This window comes from Podarcis gaigeae, assembly GCF_964106915.1.
Source record: "Podarcis gaigeae genome assembly, chromosome: 10".
NCBI lineage: Eukaryota > Metazoa > Chordata > Lepidosauria > Squamata > Lacertidae > Podarcis > Podarcis gaigeae.
The window spans coordinates 12,064,201-12,082,188 of record NC_139686.1 but is presented as its reverse complement, the minus strand read 5'-3'; the positions used below and the strand labels follow the sequence as shown (position 1 = coordinate 12,082,188).

The 17,988-nt window shown below is 43.7% G+C and overlaps 1 protein-coding gene across 17 annotated transcripts in view; it reads left to right on the top strand.

The window, feature by feature from the left end:
• The window catches only part of ABCC9 (ATP binding cassette subfamily C member 9), an 88,251-nt gene that overhangs the window by 34,261 nt on the left and 36,002 nt on the right, over nt 1-17,988 (top strand). For 6 of the 17 annotated variants that reach the window (XM_083699845.1, XM_083699846.1, XM_083699834.1 and 3 more), the window contains 9 exons: nt 648-758; nt 2,194-2,266; nt 3,201-3,306; nt 8,200-8,238; nt 11,490-11,588; nt 12,805-12,889; nt 14,495-14,575; nt 15,244-15,381; nt 17,540-17,665. In XM_083699845.1, the coding sequence (XP_083555971.1) occupies nt 648-758; nt 2,194-2,266; nt 3,201-3,306; nt 8,200-8,238; nt 11,490-11,588; nt 12,805-12,889; nt 14,495-14,575; nt 15,244-15,381; nt 17,540-17,665 (858 nt within the window). Of the gene's footprint in view, nt 1-647; nt 759-2,193; nt 2,267-3,200; nt 3,307-3,636; nt 3,676-8,199; nt 8,239-11,489; nt 11,589-12,804; nt 12,890-14,494; nt 14,576-15,243; nt 15,382-17,539; nt 17,666-17,988 lie in introns of all 17 variants that reach the window. The other 11 variants (XR_014555554.1, XR_014555555.1, XM_083699838.1 and 8 more) reach the window with 2 other exon arrangements.

Sequence of the window (17,988 nt, the reverse complement as noted above, 5' to 3'; positions counted from 1 at the left end):
GGGAGGAATGGGAACAGGATGGCATTTTGAAGAGGATGCCATGGTGTGGACATTGCAAAAAAATATTTGCGCACACCAATGGCACAGAACCTGCAACAAACTGCCTTGTGGAGATGCCCCAGTTCATTGCATTTGCTTAAAAACAACTCAATGAAATGCTATAAAAAGTACATTTTGAACACAGTGAAATGGGATACATTTAAAGCAGTGGCGAGGAACCTGAAGCCACACATCTCACTGGCCCTGCCTCACACTCTGAATGTTTTTGCATCAATGGAATGCGTCTTTGAACACTTGAGATAACACTTTGAATATCCTCTTGGTTATTGCATATAGTTATTGACATTCTTGATTTCACAGAAAGGCATTTTAACACATGAATAAGCAGAGGGATTGGCTGATTTAAATCTCCATGTATACAGCGATACAAAATAGCTTGAAAGCATTTTTTTAGAAGCCCCTTTCCTTGTTTTGAGGAGATTTGTTGCAGCCGCCGTTGTCTTAGAAGGGTTGTTCCTTTTGTACGCAGGAGGAAATGCTTCTTTTACTGCTATGCGTAGCTTCTATACCTTTCATGCATTATCTTACTGTGTTAACCTCCTGCAAAACGTCTCTCCTTCCTTCTTCCCTGCTGTCGACCTGCCTAGCCCTCCAAAGCCATAAATCGAAAGCAGCCGCTGAGGCACCAGCTGGACAGCTATGAGCCTCCTCTAAGGATTCCAACCCGTCATTTAGACATTGATGACTGCGCTATCAAGGTGACTTGCATTTTCAGTAGCAGCCAACAAATTATTTTTTAAGTGCATCCGCTGCCAGGTGTTCAATTAATCAATCAATTAATGAATTGCGTGTAAGCTCAAGGCAGATAAGACAGATGCTGTGTTGTTGTGTGGGTCATCTAACCAGGAAAGTGATGACGAATATCTTCTTCTGGGTCGGTTTTCTCTTAAAGAACCATTTTTCATCTCAGCGTTATTATTGTGTCCTTTGATGCCCCAGTGACTTGCATGGCATAAAATGTATTTTACCAGCTGTTACTGGGCTTGTTTTTGTACCCTTGTTATTATGTGCTTTATGAAATGTTAGGCTGAAAAAGTTTGAAACCAGTGTTTAATGTGAAATACACAGATTCCTCCCCCGCAAAAACAAACCCTCATTCCTTTGTAATTCTTACTCTTGTGGCATTTTCCTGGGTTTTGAACATCTTTGGCCAACCTGGTTTTCACATAATGCCAAGCCATGGTTTGGTTAACAAACCACAAGTTCTGCCACAGATGTTCAAGCAAACCTTGGCTTGTTTCACCAAAGTTCAGTCAAACAAGTGCTCCCAATTTGCCTCATGCCTTTTTAGCAAGGCAAGTGTCTGGGGTTTGAAAGTCAAACCATGGTTAAGGCAGGGTGCTGAGTTCACACATAACACCAAGACATAATTGACAGAAGCTAAGGTTTGTGCATCAATAAAGAAACTGTGGCTTAATGGTAATAAATAAACCACAGCTAAGCTGCTGGGCCGTCTTCACACACCATGCTAATGATGGTTTAACAAACCATGGGGTAGTATTATGGGGAAACAAAGCCACGAGTGTCAGTTTAGTTAATAATAATAATAAGGGACACGGGTGGCGCTGTGGGTTAAACCACAGAGCCTAGGGCTTGCTGATCAGAAGGTCAGCGGTTCGAATCCCCGCGACGGGGTGACCTCCCGTTGCTCGGTCCCTGCTCCTGCCAACCTAGCTGTTCGAAAGCACGTCAAAATGCAAGATAAATAGGTACCACTCTGGCAGGAAGGTAAACAGTGTTTCCGTGCGCTGCTCTGGTTCGCAAGAAGCGGCTTAGTCATGCTGGCCACATGATCCGGAAGCTGTACGCCGGCTCCCTTGGCCAATAAAGTGAGATGAGCGCCGCAACCTCAGAGTCGGCAATGACTGGACCTAATGGTCAGGGGTCCCTTTACCTTTTTATTAATAATAATAATAATAATAATAATAATAATAATAATAATAATAACAATTTATTATTTATTATTTATACCCCACCCATCTGGCTGGGCTTCCCCGGCCACTCTGGCGGCTTCCAACAAAATATTAAAATACGGTTTGTAAGAGTTGATTATTTTATATAGATTCCTACATGCACATACTCAGTATAATGGTTGCATGTTCTTGTGGTTCTAATATGTGGTATTTATTGCAGGTGACCAACGGGTACTTCTCTTGGGGAAGTGGCTTAGCCACATTATCCAATATTGATATCAGAATTCCCACAGGTATGATTAATTCATAACCTCACATTTTCAACATTGTTTCATTTATCTTACCTTCTCTCATAGCCCCGGGATGGTTTAGAGGATGGGTGTGGAAGTTATGGCCCTCCAGACGTTGTTGGACCCCAACTCCTATCAGCCCCAGGCAGAGGACAGAGATGATGGGAACTGAGTTCAACAACGGGTTCCTCACTCCTAGTTTATTGCGTACAAACATGCAAGCACACAGATACAGATTATAGATGAACACAAATGTCTGTTAATAAAAAGTCAAGCGTGTTTAAACCACCAGTGCTAATGGGAGATATGAAAACAGCTGCAATCCTATGCACACTTACTTTGGATTAAGTCACACTCCATGTGACTTACTTCAGAACAGACATACATTTTGATTGCACTATAAAGCAGCAATCATACTAAATTGAACTCCATGGGGCTTACTTCTAGGTAGCCTACTTATAATACTAATACTAATATTTTTATTATTATTATTATTATTATTATTATTATTATTATTATTATTATTATTATTTCTTATACTGCACCCATCTGACTGGGTTGCCAGCAAAAATACATTTAGAAAAAAAGGGGGGGGGGAATCAAACATTAAAAGCTTCCTGAAACAGGAATCTGTTATATTGAAATGAATGAGACAAAATTCTGCAGAATCATGTCTCTATTTGACTCAGTGATTTCTCCTCCTTCTCCTCCTCCTCTCTTTTCCTTTCTTCTATAACTGACAAATAAGGAAAGAGTCAGCAGATTCTAAAAAAGGTAATAGCAATTAAACAGCAGCCAATCAATTGTATCAACATCTAATTCATATATGCAAGCGTTCACCATTCATGCGTGTTATGATCAAAGCAACCAAGACCATTCAGTTATTGGTGGGTCAAAGGGTCAAAGGGTCTAATGTTAGTCCGTTGTTGCTTTGCAGGCCAAATGACAATGATTGTGGGTCAGGTTGGCTGTGGCAAATCTTCTCTCCTTCTTGCTGTTCTTGGTGAGATGCAAGCTCTGGAAGGCAAAGTTCATTGGAACCGGTATGTTTGTCATTTCCTTCACTTTGGTGCATTTATAGGGTTAATGAATGAACTGATCAATGAGTTAGCCTTGGGAGGAAAGCTGACAGATGTATTTAGAGGGGCACAACTGTTAAAAAACGTAACTGCTTTGTTCCTTTGTTCTTTTTTGTTTTTTACCTATACCCTTGATTCCAGTTATTTAATATCTTTCCTTATTACATATTTAATTTGGGGATTGTGAGGTCTAGAAGCTTTTCTATGAAGACGGCATGCAGTTATATTGTGGAGCTTAATGTTTTCCCAATCCTGGCACAAACAAATGTGGATATGTTTTGCTGGTAATTTCAGACAGCCTGACAGAGAGGAGTTTTCAGAAAAATCCTACAGGTATTGCCAGATCCAACCCTAATGGTTTCAGTTCCGTGACATAACAATCAATCCCTACTATAATTCCCTTACTACATAATTCTGCATGCTTGAGTTTTCCCACTGATCTTATAAGGGTTAGAAAAGAGCACCAAAAACATCTGGAGAAGTTAATGGAGATTTAGTAGTACTGAGGCTAGCAGCATACTATCCATTCAGCACCCTTTAGACACAAGTTGCATTTTACCCCCTGTTACTCTCTGGAAAAGTAACTCACATGCTTACCCACAAATACCTCTAAGCTAGAGCTAAATTCGTATAGTTAAAGCCATGGTTTTCCCAGTAGTGATGTATGGAAGTGAGAGCTGGACCATAAAGAAGGCTGATCGCCGAAGAATTGATGCTTTTGAATTATGGTGCTGGAGGAGACTCTTGAGAGTCCCATGGCCTGCAAGAAGATCAAACCTATCCATTCTTAAGGAAATCAGCCCTGAGTGCTCACTGGAAGGACAGATCCTGAAGCTGAGGCTCTAATACTTTGGCCGCCTCATGAGAAGCGAAGACTCCCTGGAAAAGACCCTGATGTTGGGAAAGATGGAGGGCACAAGGAGAAGGGGATGACAGAGGACGAGATGGTTGGACAGTGTTCTCGAAGCTACAAACATGAGTCTGACCAAACTGCGGGAGGCAGTGGAAGACAGAAGTGCCTGGGGTGCTCTGGTCCATGGGGCCACGAAGAGTCAGACACAACTAAACGACTAAACAACAAGAAGAGCTAAATTCATAGAGTTGAGCATTTCCAGAGGACAGAATATGTGTATGCCCAGTGCCTCCAAGCATCCTTCTGTATATTGCCAGCAGGTTTTACAGGGGAATGTTGCTTCAGGAATTTGGAGCTGGAAAGTGAATAAGCTTGCCACTGAATGTTGTGCAGTGTACACCCTGCTTGAGGAAGGTTTGGTCCTTGGCATCTTTGATTGAGATCACAGACAGGGGGGCTGTTGGGATGCAGCCAAGGAAATGGGGGCAATTTGCAAGCCCACAGCTGGCACCAGCCCACCGGCCAATGTGTAGGGCGATCTCCAGTCCTTGGTTCGGTGTCAGCGAGCCCAGCTTTAGAAGCTGGAGCATGCTCTAATCAGCAGAGTAAACGCTACACAACAGAAGCGGCAGGGAGAGGCTGTGATGAGCATATTTACAAGCAGTTTATTCAGCGTACATCAGGACAAAAGGAAAAACATGTCTTCTCCCCTTCACGTCCAAGCAAGCAGCATAAGCAATAGCTATACACAAAACGGAAGTTGCCAGCAAGCTGTGCTGGAGTGTAAACAGGCATGTGACACACAACAGTCATGCCTAAACTTAAGGTGGAATTGAATATCCTAACAGGGGCTAGGACTCTGCCTGAGACCTTTGAGACCCTCTACCATTCAGAATAGGCAAACACAGACTAGGTGGGTCAGGGGTTGCGGACATGTGGGCCTCGAGACTACAATTTCCCCACCGTCCCTGAGCATTGGCCATGTTGTCCGAGGCTGATGGAAACTGCAAGTGATCAGTGCAAGTCTCTGGCAAATCAGTCTGCCCCTGCTCTCCCAGCAGGAAGGAAGAGAAGGGATTTTGAGAGTGGGGGAAAGAGGTCAAAGTGGTGGTAGAGAGAGAAAACAAGGCGGCACAGGACACTTTGGGTTCTGGTGCCACTCATCACAACCATGCCTGCTCCTGATAGGTTAATGTGAGAAAATGTGGCCCTCAAAATAGAAAGATATACTCCTGCCCCAGTTCCTAGAGCAGTGGTTCTCAACCTGTGGGTCCCCAGATGTTGTTGGACTCCAGCTCCCATCATCCCTGACCACTGGTCATGCTGGCTAGGAATGATGGGAGTTGTAGTCCAACAACATCTGGGGACCCACAGGCTGAGAACCACTGTAGAGGGAGCAGCCCTGTTATGAATAGAAGTTGCACCATAGATGTTCTCCTCCATGATCTCCATCTTCTGAGCAACGCAAGAAGGTCATATCCTGCTGCATCTTCCACACCACACCTGTCCTATCAGGAAGGGTTGGTGTGGTCGATATCAAGAGCCCACCCAGTGGCTTTCTGACTTATGGCCTGTGTTTTTGTACAGAGGACTTTTCCTTTCACCTCAACAGAGTGAGCAGCTTTGTGTGTATCTCAGTGCCCGTGTCTGCAGGAGCTTGTGGCATCCACAAAACCCCCAAATTTATGAATCTGTTCTGCTGAATGGGGAAATGGCTAACTGAGCAAGAAAGAATCTCTGCCTTTCTGAGAGAAAACTCCCCACTTTGTACAACCTTCTGATGAAAACTTACTCCTTCATTTGAGCATGGGATGCCAAGTTACTCAACCAGCTAATACTCTAGAAACATGACCCTGAGGTTAGCAGGATTCAGTTAATGTGCGTATATACAGTCGTACCTTGGTTTTCGAACAGCTTAGTTCTCAAACGTTTTGGCTCCCGAACGCCGCAAACCCAGAAGTGAGTGTTCCAGTTTGTGAACTATTTTTGGAAGCCGAATATCCGGCTGGGCTTCCGTGGCTTCCGATTGGCTGCAGGAGCTTCCTGCAACCAATCAGAAGCTGTGCTTTGGTTTTCGAACGTTTTGGAAGTTGAACGGACTTCCAGAATGGATTCCATTCGACTTCCAAGGTACGACTGTATATGTCTTTTGCTTCAGCTGATGTTCCTTTTCCATTTGTTCTAAACCTTTGCCTCATGCTCTTGGGATGTGTTTTTTTAAAGTCCATATCCATGCAGTAGTGAATTAATTAACAATGACGCCTTTTCCTTCTTATATGTGTTTCCATCTACCAGGTGTGATTTTAGCCTGCCCAACCCATTACTTGTTGCAGTGAAGCATTGACCTTCATTAATATTAAGCTGTGAAGCCGTAATTAGCACCATTGTCATTTGCATGAATATGCTGTTTACATGTCATTTAAGGAATTTGGGGTCGGGGGGGGGGGGAAGGATAAGAAACTGGGGAGGGAGACTACGTCTTACATGAAAAGGTTTTTTCCCTCCCAACAGGTGTTCAAAACTATGATGTGGGACTTTGAAATAAGCACGCCAGAAAACTAAATTCACAGTTGGGCGTAACAGAAGTTTGTGGTGTTCATAAAGAAACCAAAGAGCATATGGAGTTATAGGATCACAGAAATAAAGAATTGCAGGGCTGGAGATAAATTTAGCCTGCTTACATATGACCTGTTTATTGAGCACTGAACCCAATTTGCTTGCAGGGAGATTAGACAATGCTGGAGATTTAATGAGTGTTCATTCTGCTTTGTTTGTGGGGAGGCGTTATATGGCGTTTCACAAAGCAAATGCCATCCCACACTTTCCATTGCATTCCCCCCCATCACTTTCCTTACTGCAAAAAGCCTGAGCTTTTAGGGAAGCGGGTTTGTTGTGCAAGACCTTCTCAAGCAACTGTAATTGCATGACTTGAATTTGCCAGCATGTGATTGAATCCCACCCAAAAAAAGTAGTCTGGAAGTATCCTGTGTTTGTCTCCTGCAACCCTTGCAAGGAGCCCCCTCTCCTCTTTGTCAGCAATCTTCAAAGCGTGAGAGAGGTTTGCCTATCATGAGGGATATTGACTCAGACCTGGAGATCCCACAAAAAGTTAAGAGTCCTTAGGATCTCATATGAATGATATCTCTTTTTGAGATCTCAGTAAAGATGAATTGAGTGCATGGGATCCTGAAGGACTTTTTATGACATCCCATGGAGGGTCAAATATCTCAAATCCCATGAGATGCTATTATTATTATTATTATTATTATTATTATTATTATTATTAATAATAATTACAGCCACTATTGGGACGCGGGTGGCGCTGTGGGTTAAACCACAGAGCCTAGGACTTGCCTATCAGAAGGTTGGCGGTTCGAATCCCCATGATGGGGTGAGCTCCCATTGCTCGGTCCCTGCTCCTGCCAACCTAGCAGTTCGAAAGCACGTCAAAGTGCAAGTAGATAAATAGGTACCGCTCTGGTGGGAAGGTAAATGGCGTTTCCGTGCGCTGCTCTGGTTCACCAGAAGCGGCTTAGTCATGTTGGCCACATGACCCGGAAGCTGTAGGCTGGCTCCCTCGGCCAATAGAGCGAGATGAGCGCTGCAACCCCAGAGTCGGTCACGACTGGACCTAATGGTCAGGGGTCCCTTTACCTTTACCTTTTACAGCCAGTATTGGAGCTTACACACACACTGGGGGGGGGATGTAAATGCTTCCCCAGTGTGTACCATGTTGGATTTAATTGTACTAGTTGCTGATGGGGGTTCCAAAATGGAAACTGTGCAAAACTGGTCAGAATTTCTTGCAGTATCTTGTTACAGTCGCAACTGAGTGGTGTTCTGATATCGGTAGCAGATGCAAATGTCTTCCCCCCTATTCTTCAGCATCAGGAGTTTGATTCATTGCTTTCAAATATTTCTCCCAAGTATGTGAAATTTGCTCACCTCGTTGCTGTTATCTTTTCACCAACTACCACTAAAATACTGTTTACCATAACTTGCAGTGGATATGAAAGTGAGTCTTCTTTTGAAGCAAGCCGGAGGTATTATTCTTGAATCTTCTTATTTTGAATCCCTCCCTTTTCTACAACCAACACCTTGTTTCCTTACCCCAATTACAACACTTTGCTAGAGAATATTAACTAGTAAACTTCTCCAATGCAGTGGTTCCCAATCTTTTTTTGGAGGTGGGTGGGTTTAATGTCCTGGTCAAGTAAATATCCGAATATGAGCCGCAAGAAATTTTAAGACCCAGTTTGGACAGTTAAGACCCTCCAAGAACCAGTGACTTCATGTGACAGAGGAACAAACCAGCCCTCTCCTCCTTATCCTTCTTCACATAAACAACCTTTCATGATTCTTCGAGTTTCATTCCCAAGTTTCAGTGAATCAGGCAGCAACCCTATTATCAACTGACCAGAAAGTAAGTTCCATTGGACTTGCTTCTGAGCAGACCTGCATAGGATTGCACAGACATTCACTATGAACTAAGATGAATTTTCATTTCAGCTTCTGCTGGTAGTTCTTGTGGCATCAATTGGGAACCACTGTGTTATCAGATACCTGATAACTTAAGGGAAATTAACATTGCCCATCACATTTTTGTGCCTTCTAAACTCCTGTAATGCGGAAACTTGCTAAGTTTACATTAAATGCTTCTAACTAACACTCAGTTTTCACAGCACCCATATCTCTTTTATCAAACTGCCGGTGGAACTTGTGGAAAACCTATTGTGATGGAACGTAGCAGCACTTTTTAAAAGAAACAAATGCCAGCATTCCCCCCCCCCTAAATGCTGTGCGTTTCCCATAGTTGTTATACATATTTTGAATGAGGAATTTTGAATTCAATATTTGAATTTGTAGTTGTGTTTTGAATGTGGCTTTTTACTGCAACATTCAAATGACACAATGGCTTAATTTGATAGTATTGATTTTGACCGGAGAAGAAATCACCTAAGTTGTCAAATGTCAAATACTAATCTCTATTGCATGCAACTTATTGGAACGCTGGCAGATACTAATACCAATGCATGTTATCTATCAAATTCTGATAGATTTTTTTATGCATGCCAGCTGTTAAATACTGTCAAATATTAAAGACTATTATATGCTCATCATTAAATGCTATGATGCACCAGGAGTTTTCCAAACCGCCATTTGCACCATCTTGGGTTCCTTTGAAGCTTATCCGGGGTTCCTCTATTACAGGGAACCCCACGTGATGCCCTCCAGATGTTGGTGGACTACAAATCCCATCATCTCTGACTTTTGGCTATGCTGCCTAAGGCTGTTGATCAGCAACTACAGTGTAGTCCAACAACATATGGAGGGCACAACATTGACTGTCCCTGAGCCATGAGGTCAATAATGGTAGATAAGCTAATCCAAAAGGCAGCTTGCAAACCATGATGATCTTCCTCTTCAGTAAGTACCTGGAAGGGAAGGTTGTATGTAGGCTGCAGGGCATGGTTTGAAAGCACTTGATGCTGCAGTTTTGTTGAAGCAAAGGAGGTCTGATACTGATCCATATCTCAGTAGGAGGTCACCTGGGAATAGGGAAGTGGGTGGCGCTGTGGTCTAAACCACTGAGCTTCTTGGGCTTGCTGATCCCCGCAATGGAGTGAGCTCCCGTTGCTCTGTCCCAGCTCCTGCCAACCTAGCAGTTCAAAAGCACACCAGTGCAAGTAGATAAATAGATACTGCTGTGGTGGGAAGGTAAACAGCGTTTTCGTGCACTCTGGCTTCCGCCGCGGTGTTCTGCTGCACCAGAAGCGGTTTAGTCATGCTGGCCACATGACCTGGAAAGCTGTCTGTGGACAAACGCCGGCTCCCTCAGCCTGCAAAGCGAGATGAGCGCCGCACCCCATAGTCACCTTTGACTGGACTTAACCATCCAGGGGTCATTTACCACCTGGGAAAGCCTTGAGATCTATCACTGAAAAAGGATGGAACATTAATGTTACAGGTGGGACCTGCAACAAAATGTTGCAGTATATTCTTCCTCCTAACAAGAGTGTTCCTGTTCATGGTTCCAACCAGCCATTTGAGCAAGGCCCGCTGTTTTGCATTTCTCTTCTGCAGCCCAGCATGCTCAGCTTTCTTTTGGCAGTTATCAACGCAGAAGTGGCCACCAATGGCTGGAGTTCGCAAAGGCACCATCAAGAGCTTCTGTCTTTGACTAGCCTCCTGTGCATGCTCCAACATATGTGCAATTCTACGGAACCTGATGTCTATGCTTAGATGGTGGAATCTATGCAGCTGGAGTTCAACTTGATAGAATCATAGAACTGCAGTGTGCGGATCCTGGGGTCTAACCGAGAGGCGAGGTCCGAATCCAGTCCGAGGTCGATGGTGCGGTGTGGAGGCTGGCCGTCAAAGCTGTAGCTGGGTCCAAGGCGGGGAGTCGGGAGGAGTCAGGAACTCTGACAGAAGAGCAGGGCAGGTTGCAGGCAGGAACAGGCTACCAACAATGTTGCTCCCGCAACCTGGGACTGGGGCTGACTGGCTTTTATCTGCCCCGAGGCATAGGGCGGCCCCAGTCCACAGGTGACTCGCCTCTCCTGGCCTGGAGGTGAGCACTCCTCCTGCAGGAACTTAGTTCCCTCTGCCTCTCTGCCTTGAGCCTCTGCAGCTCAGGAGAGGCAGGAGGGTTACTGGACCCAGAGGCAACCTCCTCTTCCCCTGACGGGGCTGAGAGTGGAGCACCTGCAGGCAATGGGTCCTCCATCACCTCAAGGACCAGAGCAGACTCAGCTGACGCCTGCACCTGAGGATCCAGCACAGGTGAGGACCCTTCAGGCTCAGCTGGTTCTGGAGGTGGGGACACCTGTGCAGGCTGGGATTCCTCAGGTTCAGCCTCTGAGTCTGAATCCCAGGCCATCACATGCAGAGTTGGAAGAGATCCCAAGGATCATCTCCTCCAACCTCCTGCAACGCAGGAATCTCAACGTGTCTCCCAATTTGAAATCATACTGAACCCTGCTTGTAAAGAACACATTGATTGGGCATATGACCACTGGAGAGCCCAGTGTCAGAGTGGACAATTAGTGTAAACAGGGCACATGCCCTACACATTTTTACTTGGAGTTAATCATGGGAGGAAAAAGCAGTGGCAGGGAATGGGTGCTCCTTTAACGTAACCTTCTCCTGGGAAAAAAACCTTCCCTTCCTTTCACTCTTGTTATAACATCTGCTTTTCTCTTGCATTTGTCTCTTACCAATTTGCTATAAACCATGTGCAGGAGAAGCTCTGCCTGCCCACTGCTCCTAACACACTCACCTCTCCCACCAGGAACCGATACTCTGTGGCTTATGCAGCCCAGAAGCCCTGGCTCCTCAATGCTACGGTGGAGGAAAACATCACCTTTGGCAGCCCATTTAATAAGCAGAGGTAAGGGAATAATGCTTCTAACAGCCGCACTTCTTCCTGCTCTTTGCTCAGGTAAGGAAGATGGAAGAGCAAAGCCGTAAAGATTCCCAATGGGGATTTTTTAGTTGGAGAATGGCAACTGCTAATTTGGAGGATGGGTGCAATGCATCAGGAAATCTTCCCATCCCAGTGCCCCTGAAATGACTACCGTATTTTTCGCTCTATAACACGCACCAGACCATAACACGCACGTTAGAGGAGGAAAACAAGAAAAAAAAATATTCTAAACAAAATAGTGGATATATGATTTTTGTGGTTCATGCTGTGGCCACAGACATGTGATCTGTCAGTGATTTTGGAGTAGCCCAATGCAAAATTCCTGAGGATCCATGTGGATCCATGCTTTGTAACCACGGAGGAGGGAAGGAAGGGGAACCATGGATCCTCTGCTCACGACTGCAGCAGATCCCCCCCGCCACACGCAGGCATTCGCTCCATAACACGCACAGACATTTCCCCTTACTTTCTAGGAGGAAAAAAGTGAGTGTTATGGTGCAAAAAATACGGTATATACTATTGTTGTACTCTGTATTTTGGTTCTATGGACCACAATAAAACTGTGTGTGAAATGACAAAATACGAGCAAAAAAGGTATTCCCTCCCACCTCCAGCCCAGTCTTCCCTGTTGTCTCACGAATTGTGATGTTGAGATCATGCAACATCCCGTAATTCGAACCTTTGCACTTATATTGCAAGGAGTGGGGAACTGAATCCAGGCAATGGACCAGCTCCTGATTTGCACACAAACCCCAGAGTCACTCACCTGTGTCAATCACCTGACGACAGTCTGGAAGCTTCTTTGCCTAGGAGTAAAAGCCAGACCTAAGTCCAGCCTGCAGTCAAGCACAAGCCACAAAAACAAGATGGAAAAAAATTGCTATTAGCTCTGCTAGTGTCTGTCAGGCTGTGACCATAAACTTTCCCCATTGCCGCATGGCTGAGTGGAAGAGGAAATAACCTGCATACAGAAGACCCCAGGTTCAGTTGCCAGCAGGTTCAGGTACAGCTGGGAGAGATCTTGCCTAAAATCCTGAAGAACTGCAGTCATTCAGCACAGACAGTATCAAGCTTGATGGACGCAATGATGTAACTTAGTTAAAATCAGCTTCCTGTCTTTGCACTGGCCCTGCCCAGAGATCCCTTTGTGCGCATCAAGTTTCTTCTATTCCTTCAACAGGTACAAAGCCGTCACAGATGCATGTTCTCTGCAGCCTGACATCGATCTATTGCCATTTGGAGACCAGACCGAAATTGGAGAAAGGGTAAACGAAGCATGAGGAATTTGCGCTTATGCTCTCTGTCCAAGTGGATCCAAGATCGCAGCTGCTGTTAGTAATGACATTGGCACAAGCTGGTTTTCAGCAGAAGCAGCCTCAGTGCCCGCAAAACTCAGCAATCCAGAAGCATCCCCCTGTCAGTTATTGGGGCATGATTTCTTTGTCTTACCAGGGCAAAGGCTGGCCCAAGAAATGTTGTTGCCTGAGGCAGAGCAGCAAATGGCACCCCTCTCCCCTGGGCTCAAGCCCAAGAGCATTATTATCCAAGGCCAGCCAAGTTATTTTGGCACCTGAGGCAGGAGGAAGCCCCACACGTGCCTTTCCTAATCCTTGGCATTAAAAACAATTACAATAATGTATTAAGTAACCAGCAATGTGCTGCCTTTTCAGGACACCCATATTTTGCTGCCTCACTTTGCCAAATGATAGGGCCGGCCCTGGCTGAGGTCTTTACCTGAGGAAACGTTCACTGGCAGGTGCCCTTGATGACATTCAAAACCTTAAAAGCCTGATAAACAAATTACAATTTCTAAGTTTTTCCATAAACCCCATGGCCCACCCTGGGCAATTGCCAGGTGAAATCCACTAGTGCTTGCTGGATTAAGAACGTTGATATTTGGTATTCTGTGTCCTTTGCCTGAATGGTTTCCTGCCTCCAAATCTATCTGGGCTTTTTCTTTGCCCCCATGTCAGGAAGCCATGCTAGATACTTGGAGAATTTAACTATTCTCAAATACTGCTTTGGGTTTTCACTAAAGCTAGATTTAATTGCTGGACTGGACAGTTTGAGGGTATCCCTTAAGTGTTTACATATACAATCTTTGGCTCATGTGCTTTTTGCCTGTAATTTCTATTCAGAGAACCGAATCAGATTGGTGACGTCTTTTGTCTCAAAATTTCAGGGTAGGACTTCTGAATGCTAACTGGCCTACCTCTGGACAGTTTTGAACAAATTATTAACAGTGACTGTGGCTAGATTTATCTTTCTGGCTGCAAAAACACAGAAAGGAAATCTCCTCATGTTGAACATATCTGGTTGCTGTTCTCATACATTACCATTATTAATCTATAATTTTAATAATAATACCATAATCTGGCATTGTTGTTGTCAATTATTTTAACTCACTTTTAACTTTTATATTTTAAGGTATCAAGTTTTATATCTTATTTTAGACTTGTTTTGAACATTCCTGATATTTTATATCATTTATGTATTACAATCCACTTTAATTTATTTTTCTGTTATGAGATTTTACCTGTATGGATGTTGGCTTTATTTTGTTCAGGTCCACATAATAAAAATATTCTGTCATCTGCCTTCATAAAAGGGCATTTGCAGCTTACAAATAATTTTTGGACACTTTCTTCCCTATTTGATTTCTGAGATGCACTTTCTATCTTAGTTGGCATCTAGGTCTGTCAACCAACAGCCCTAATATTTAATATAACACACCATTACATAAATTTGAAGGAGTTTTTGAGGGTGAGGGGTTGATTTTAGAAACTGGTTACTTCAAGGCTTTGACAAATCAGATGCCATTGGTACTTACTCAAGAGAAATAATTTTGCATGGCCTGTCGTACCCATTAGGGAATTAACTTGAGTGGAGGTCAACGCCAACGAATCTGTGTCGCTCGGGCTCTCTACCAAAACACCAACATTGTGTTCCTGGTAAGGCTTTTTTCATACTTATTCAGTTTTAATTCTGTTTGGTTTTTATTTTTTAGAATTTTTTTAAAAAAATTGTTTGTGCTATCCAAATGCCTTTTATATGAAAATTCACAAGGAGTGTACAGTGGTGCTTCAGGTTAAGAACAGTTTCAGGTTAAGAACGTACCTCCGGAACGAATTAAGTACTTAACCAGACTGTATAAGCACTGTATAAGCATGCTATACACATCACAGATTCAGATATCCAAACGGCTGGACCTTCATGCAGTACTGTTTTGTTTGTTTGTTTGTTTGTTTGTTTTAAATCAACCTTTGACAAGCCTTACTTTTTGTGTTTTGCTGGTCCACGGCAGCCATTTTGCCAGAAACCAGGGAGGGAGGGGGAGGGATTAGACAAATAAGAGAGCCTCCCCCTTTCTTTGTTTGCCTTTTGAAGGGTTTCAGATTGTTTTTCCATGTTTCCCCATCATTTTGTATCCAAAATTCTGCGGTTGGGAACATAGTAGAAATTTCCCCATAGGATTCAATGGAAATCATTGACTCGGTATGTGAACATTTGCCTAACAAATGATTTCCCTGAAAGCACATTGTGGTGGGATAGCAAGACCTCCAGGTATTATGCTTTAGCCTGGTTTGAAAATGCCCTCTTTTCATGTATTTAATTCCAGGATGACCCATTTTCTGCCTTGGACATTCACCTGAGTGATCACCTGATGCAAGAAGGCATCCTGAAGTTTCTTAAGGACGACAAAAGGACCCTTGTATTGGTGACTCATAAATTGCAGTACCTGCCACACGCGGATTGGGTATGCATCGTGGACTTTCTAAAAAAAATTGCCAAATTTTCTTCTTTAATATATATATATACATTTTTATTAGCTTTTTTAACATATCATTTTCAACAGTAAATAAACATAATTTTACATCTTATTCAATTTTTTTGACTTCCATCAATCCTGTCTGAAAATTTTCCAATCTAGTCTCTCAGTATGCATTTCTTATTTTCCCTATTGCATTTCAAACTCATAACCAATATTTCTATCTTTTCCTACTTGGTAACACTTCGTATATTTCTCCTTACAAAACGCCTTGTAGTCCCACTAGCGTAATTTGTTGATTGCAGTTGCTCTTCAAATAATTCATATACTGCTTCCAATCTTCTGTAAATCTCTGGTCCCGCAGGTTTCAAATCCTTCCTGTCATTTTGTCCAATTCTGCATAGTCCAAACATTGCCAAATTTTCTTACGTATCAAACTAAGAATATAAGAATAGCTCTGCTGAATCAGGCCAATGGCCCATCTGGTCACCTGTTCTCCCAGTGGCCAACTTGGGGAAAACCAGGGAGCAGAACATGGTTTCCAGCGAGTGGTATTCAGAAGCATTGCTGCCTCCAACTGTGGAGGTAGAGAATAGCCATCATCGCTAGTAACCATTGATAGCTCTCTCCTCCGTGAATTTGTCTAATCTTCTTTTAAAGCCACCCACAAGTTGGTCATCACTGCCTCCCAGGGGAGTGAGTTCCATAGTTTGAGCATAATAATAATAATAATAATAATAACAATAATAATAATAATAATAATAAATTTTAGACCAATTTGATGATAATAATAATAATAATAATAATAATAATAATAATAATAATAATAATAAATTTGAGACCAATCTAACCACCTTGATGAACCAATCTTATGAATGCATGTCTGATGCTTGGAATTCATCCTTATTTGTTTATTGCAGTTATACCCCACTTTTTCCTTCAAGGAGCTCAAGGTAGCATGTGTGGTTCTCCCCCATCTCATATAACCCCCACAATACCCCTGTGAGGTAGGTTTGGCTGAGAGGCAATGGCTGGTCCAAGGTCGCCCAGTAAGCTTCATGACCCAGTGTCGGTTCGAACTCTGGTCACTTAGGTCCTAGTCTGACGCTCATAACCAATGAACCACACTGGCTTCACGTAAAGTTTCCTCCTTCTCAGATAACTGGTTAAGAAGACCATCCCTTGAAGAGAAACGATGCTGGTTTCAGGCCGTGTCATCTCAGGGCTCTAGTGTGCTGATTTAGCACACCCAGTCCCCACACGTAACCCATGAGCAGACCATGCTAATCTCCTGGTAGTCTGGAATCATAGAGCGATTGCCGGGTCATCAAGGTCAGCACTGATAGCACAGTCCAGATGGGGCGGGAAGCACGCAATGCAATAGGCAATTTATTTCCAGATGCTGTTTTCTGTATATCTGATTTTGTGCTAAGGCTCTGAATGGGTCTAATTGGAAACTTGCTGAAGGACCAAATTATATATGTTGTTGAGAGGTGGGGGAGAAGTGCAGTGAAAATATGCCCTTGCCTAATTCACCTTTCCTGAAATAACGTACAAACTGAAAGGCAGGCATCCCTCGATATTCATGCATCTCCAAATTTTGCAGGGCAGTTCTCCACCACCACCCAAAATAGGGAACTGATAGGAAAGAATGGATAAAAATGCATGTATCCGTGCAAAAAAAAAGCATTACATTAGGGGACATGACTTGCAAAATATGCATATTAGAGAAATTTGCATATAACGTGTGTGTATTAGGAGAAATGCACACCAATGTGCAGACAGTTTTTCATAAGCATTTTTTAAAAAGCAAAACTCAAATTAATGCAGAAATGTGGTTATCTTGAGATTAGGGAAATGGGAAATTGAGAGAAAGTAAAATTTGCACACTCACCCATCCCTTGGGTTGTTGAATTTCCAAAGCAGCACATCATTAGGAACCTAGAAAGCTGCCTTATAATGAGTCAGACCTTCTAGGTCAGTAGTGTCTACACTGGCCGGCAGTAGCTCTCCAGGGTTTCAGGCAGGAGTCTCCCCCAGACCTACCTGGAGAAGCCAGAGTTTGAACCCACGACCATCTGCATGTAAAGGATTTGCTTTGCCAACTGAGCTATGGCCCTTGCCCCTTCCTTCTCTTTCTCCTCAGATCATTGCCATGAAGGATGGCACCGTGCTTAGAGAAGGGACCCTGAAGGACATCCAAACTAAAGATGTTGAACTCTACGAACACTGGAAAACGCTGATGAATCGCCAAGACCAGGAACTGGAAAAGGTAACGCAAACAGCAAAGCTCCATTCAAGGCAAGCTGTGGATCCATATTTGGCACACCATATTGACATGGGTGGTGCTGTGGTCTAAACCACAAAGCCTAGGGCTTGCCGATTAGAAGGTCGGCGGTTCGAATCCCCACGACGAGGTGAGCTCCTGTTGCTCAGTCCCAGCTCCCGCCAACCTAGCAGTTCGAAAACACACCAAAAATGCAAGTAGATAGGTACCGCTGTGGCAGGAAGGTAAATAGTGTTTCTGTGTGATGCTCTGGTTTCGCCAGAAACGGCTTAGTCATGCTGGCCACATGACCCGTGTCTGAGGACAAA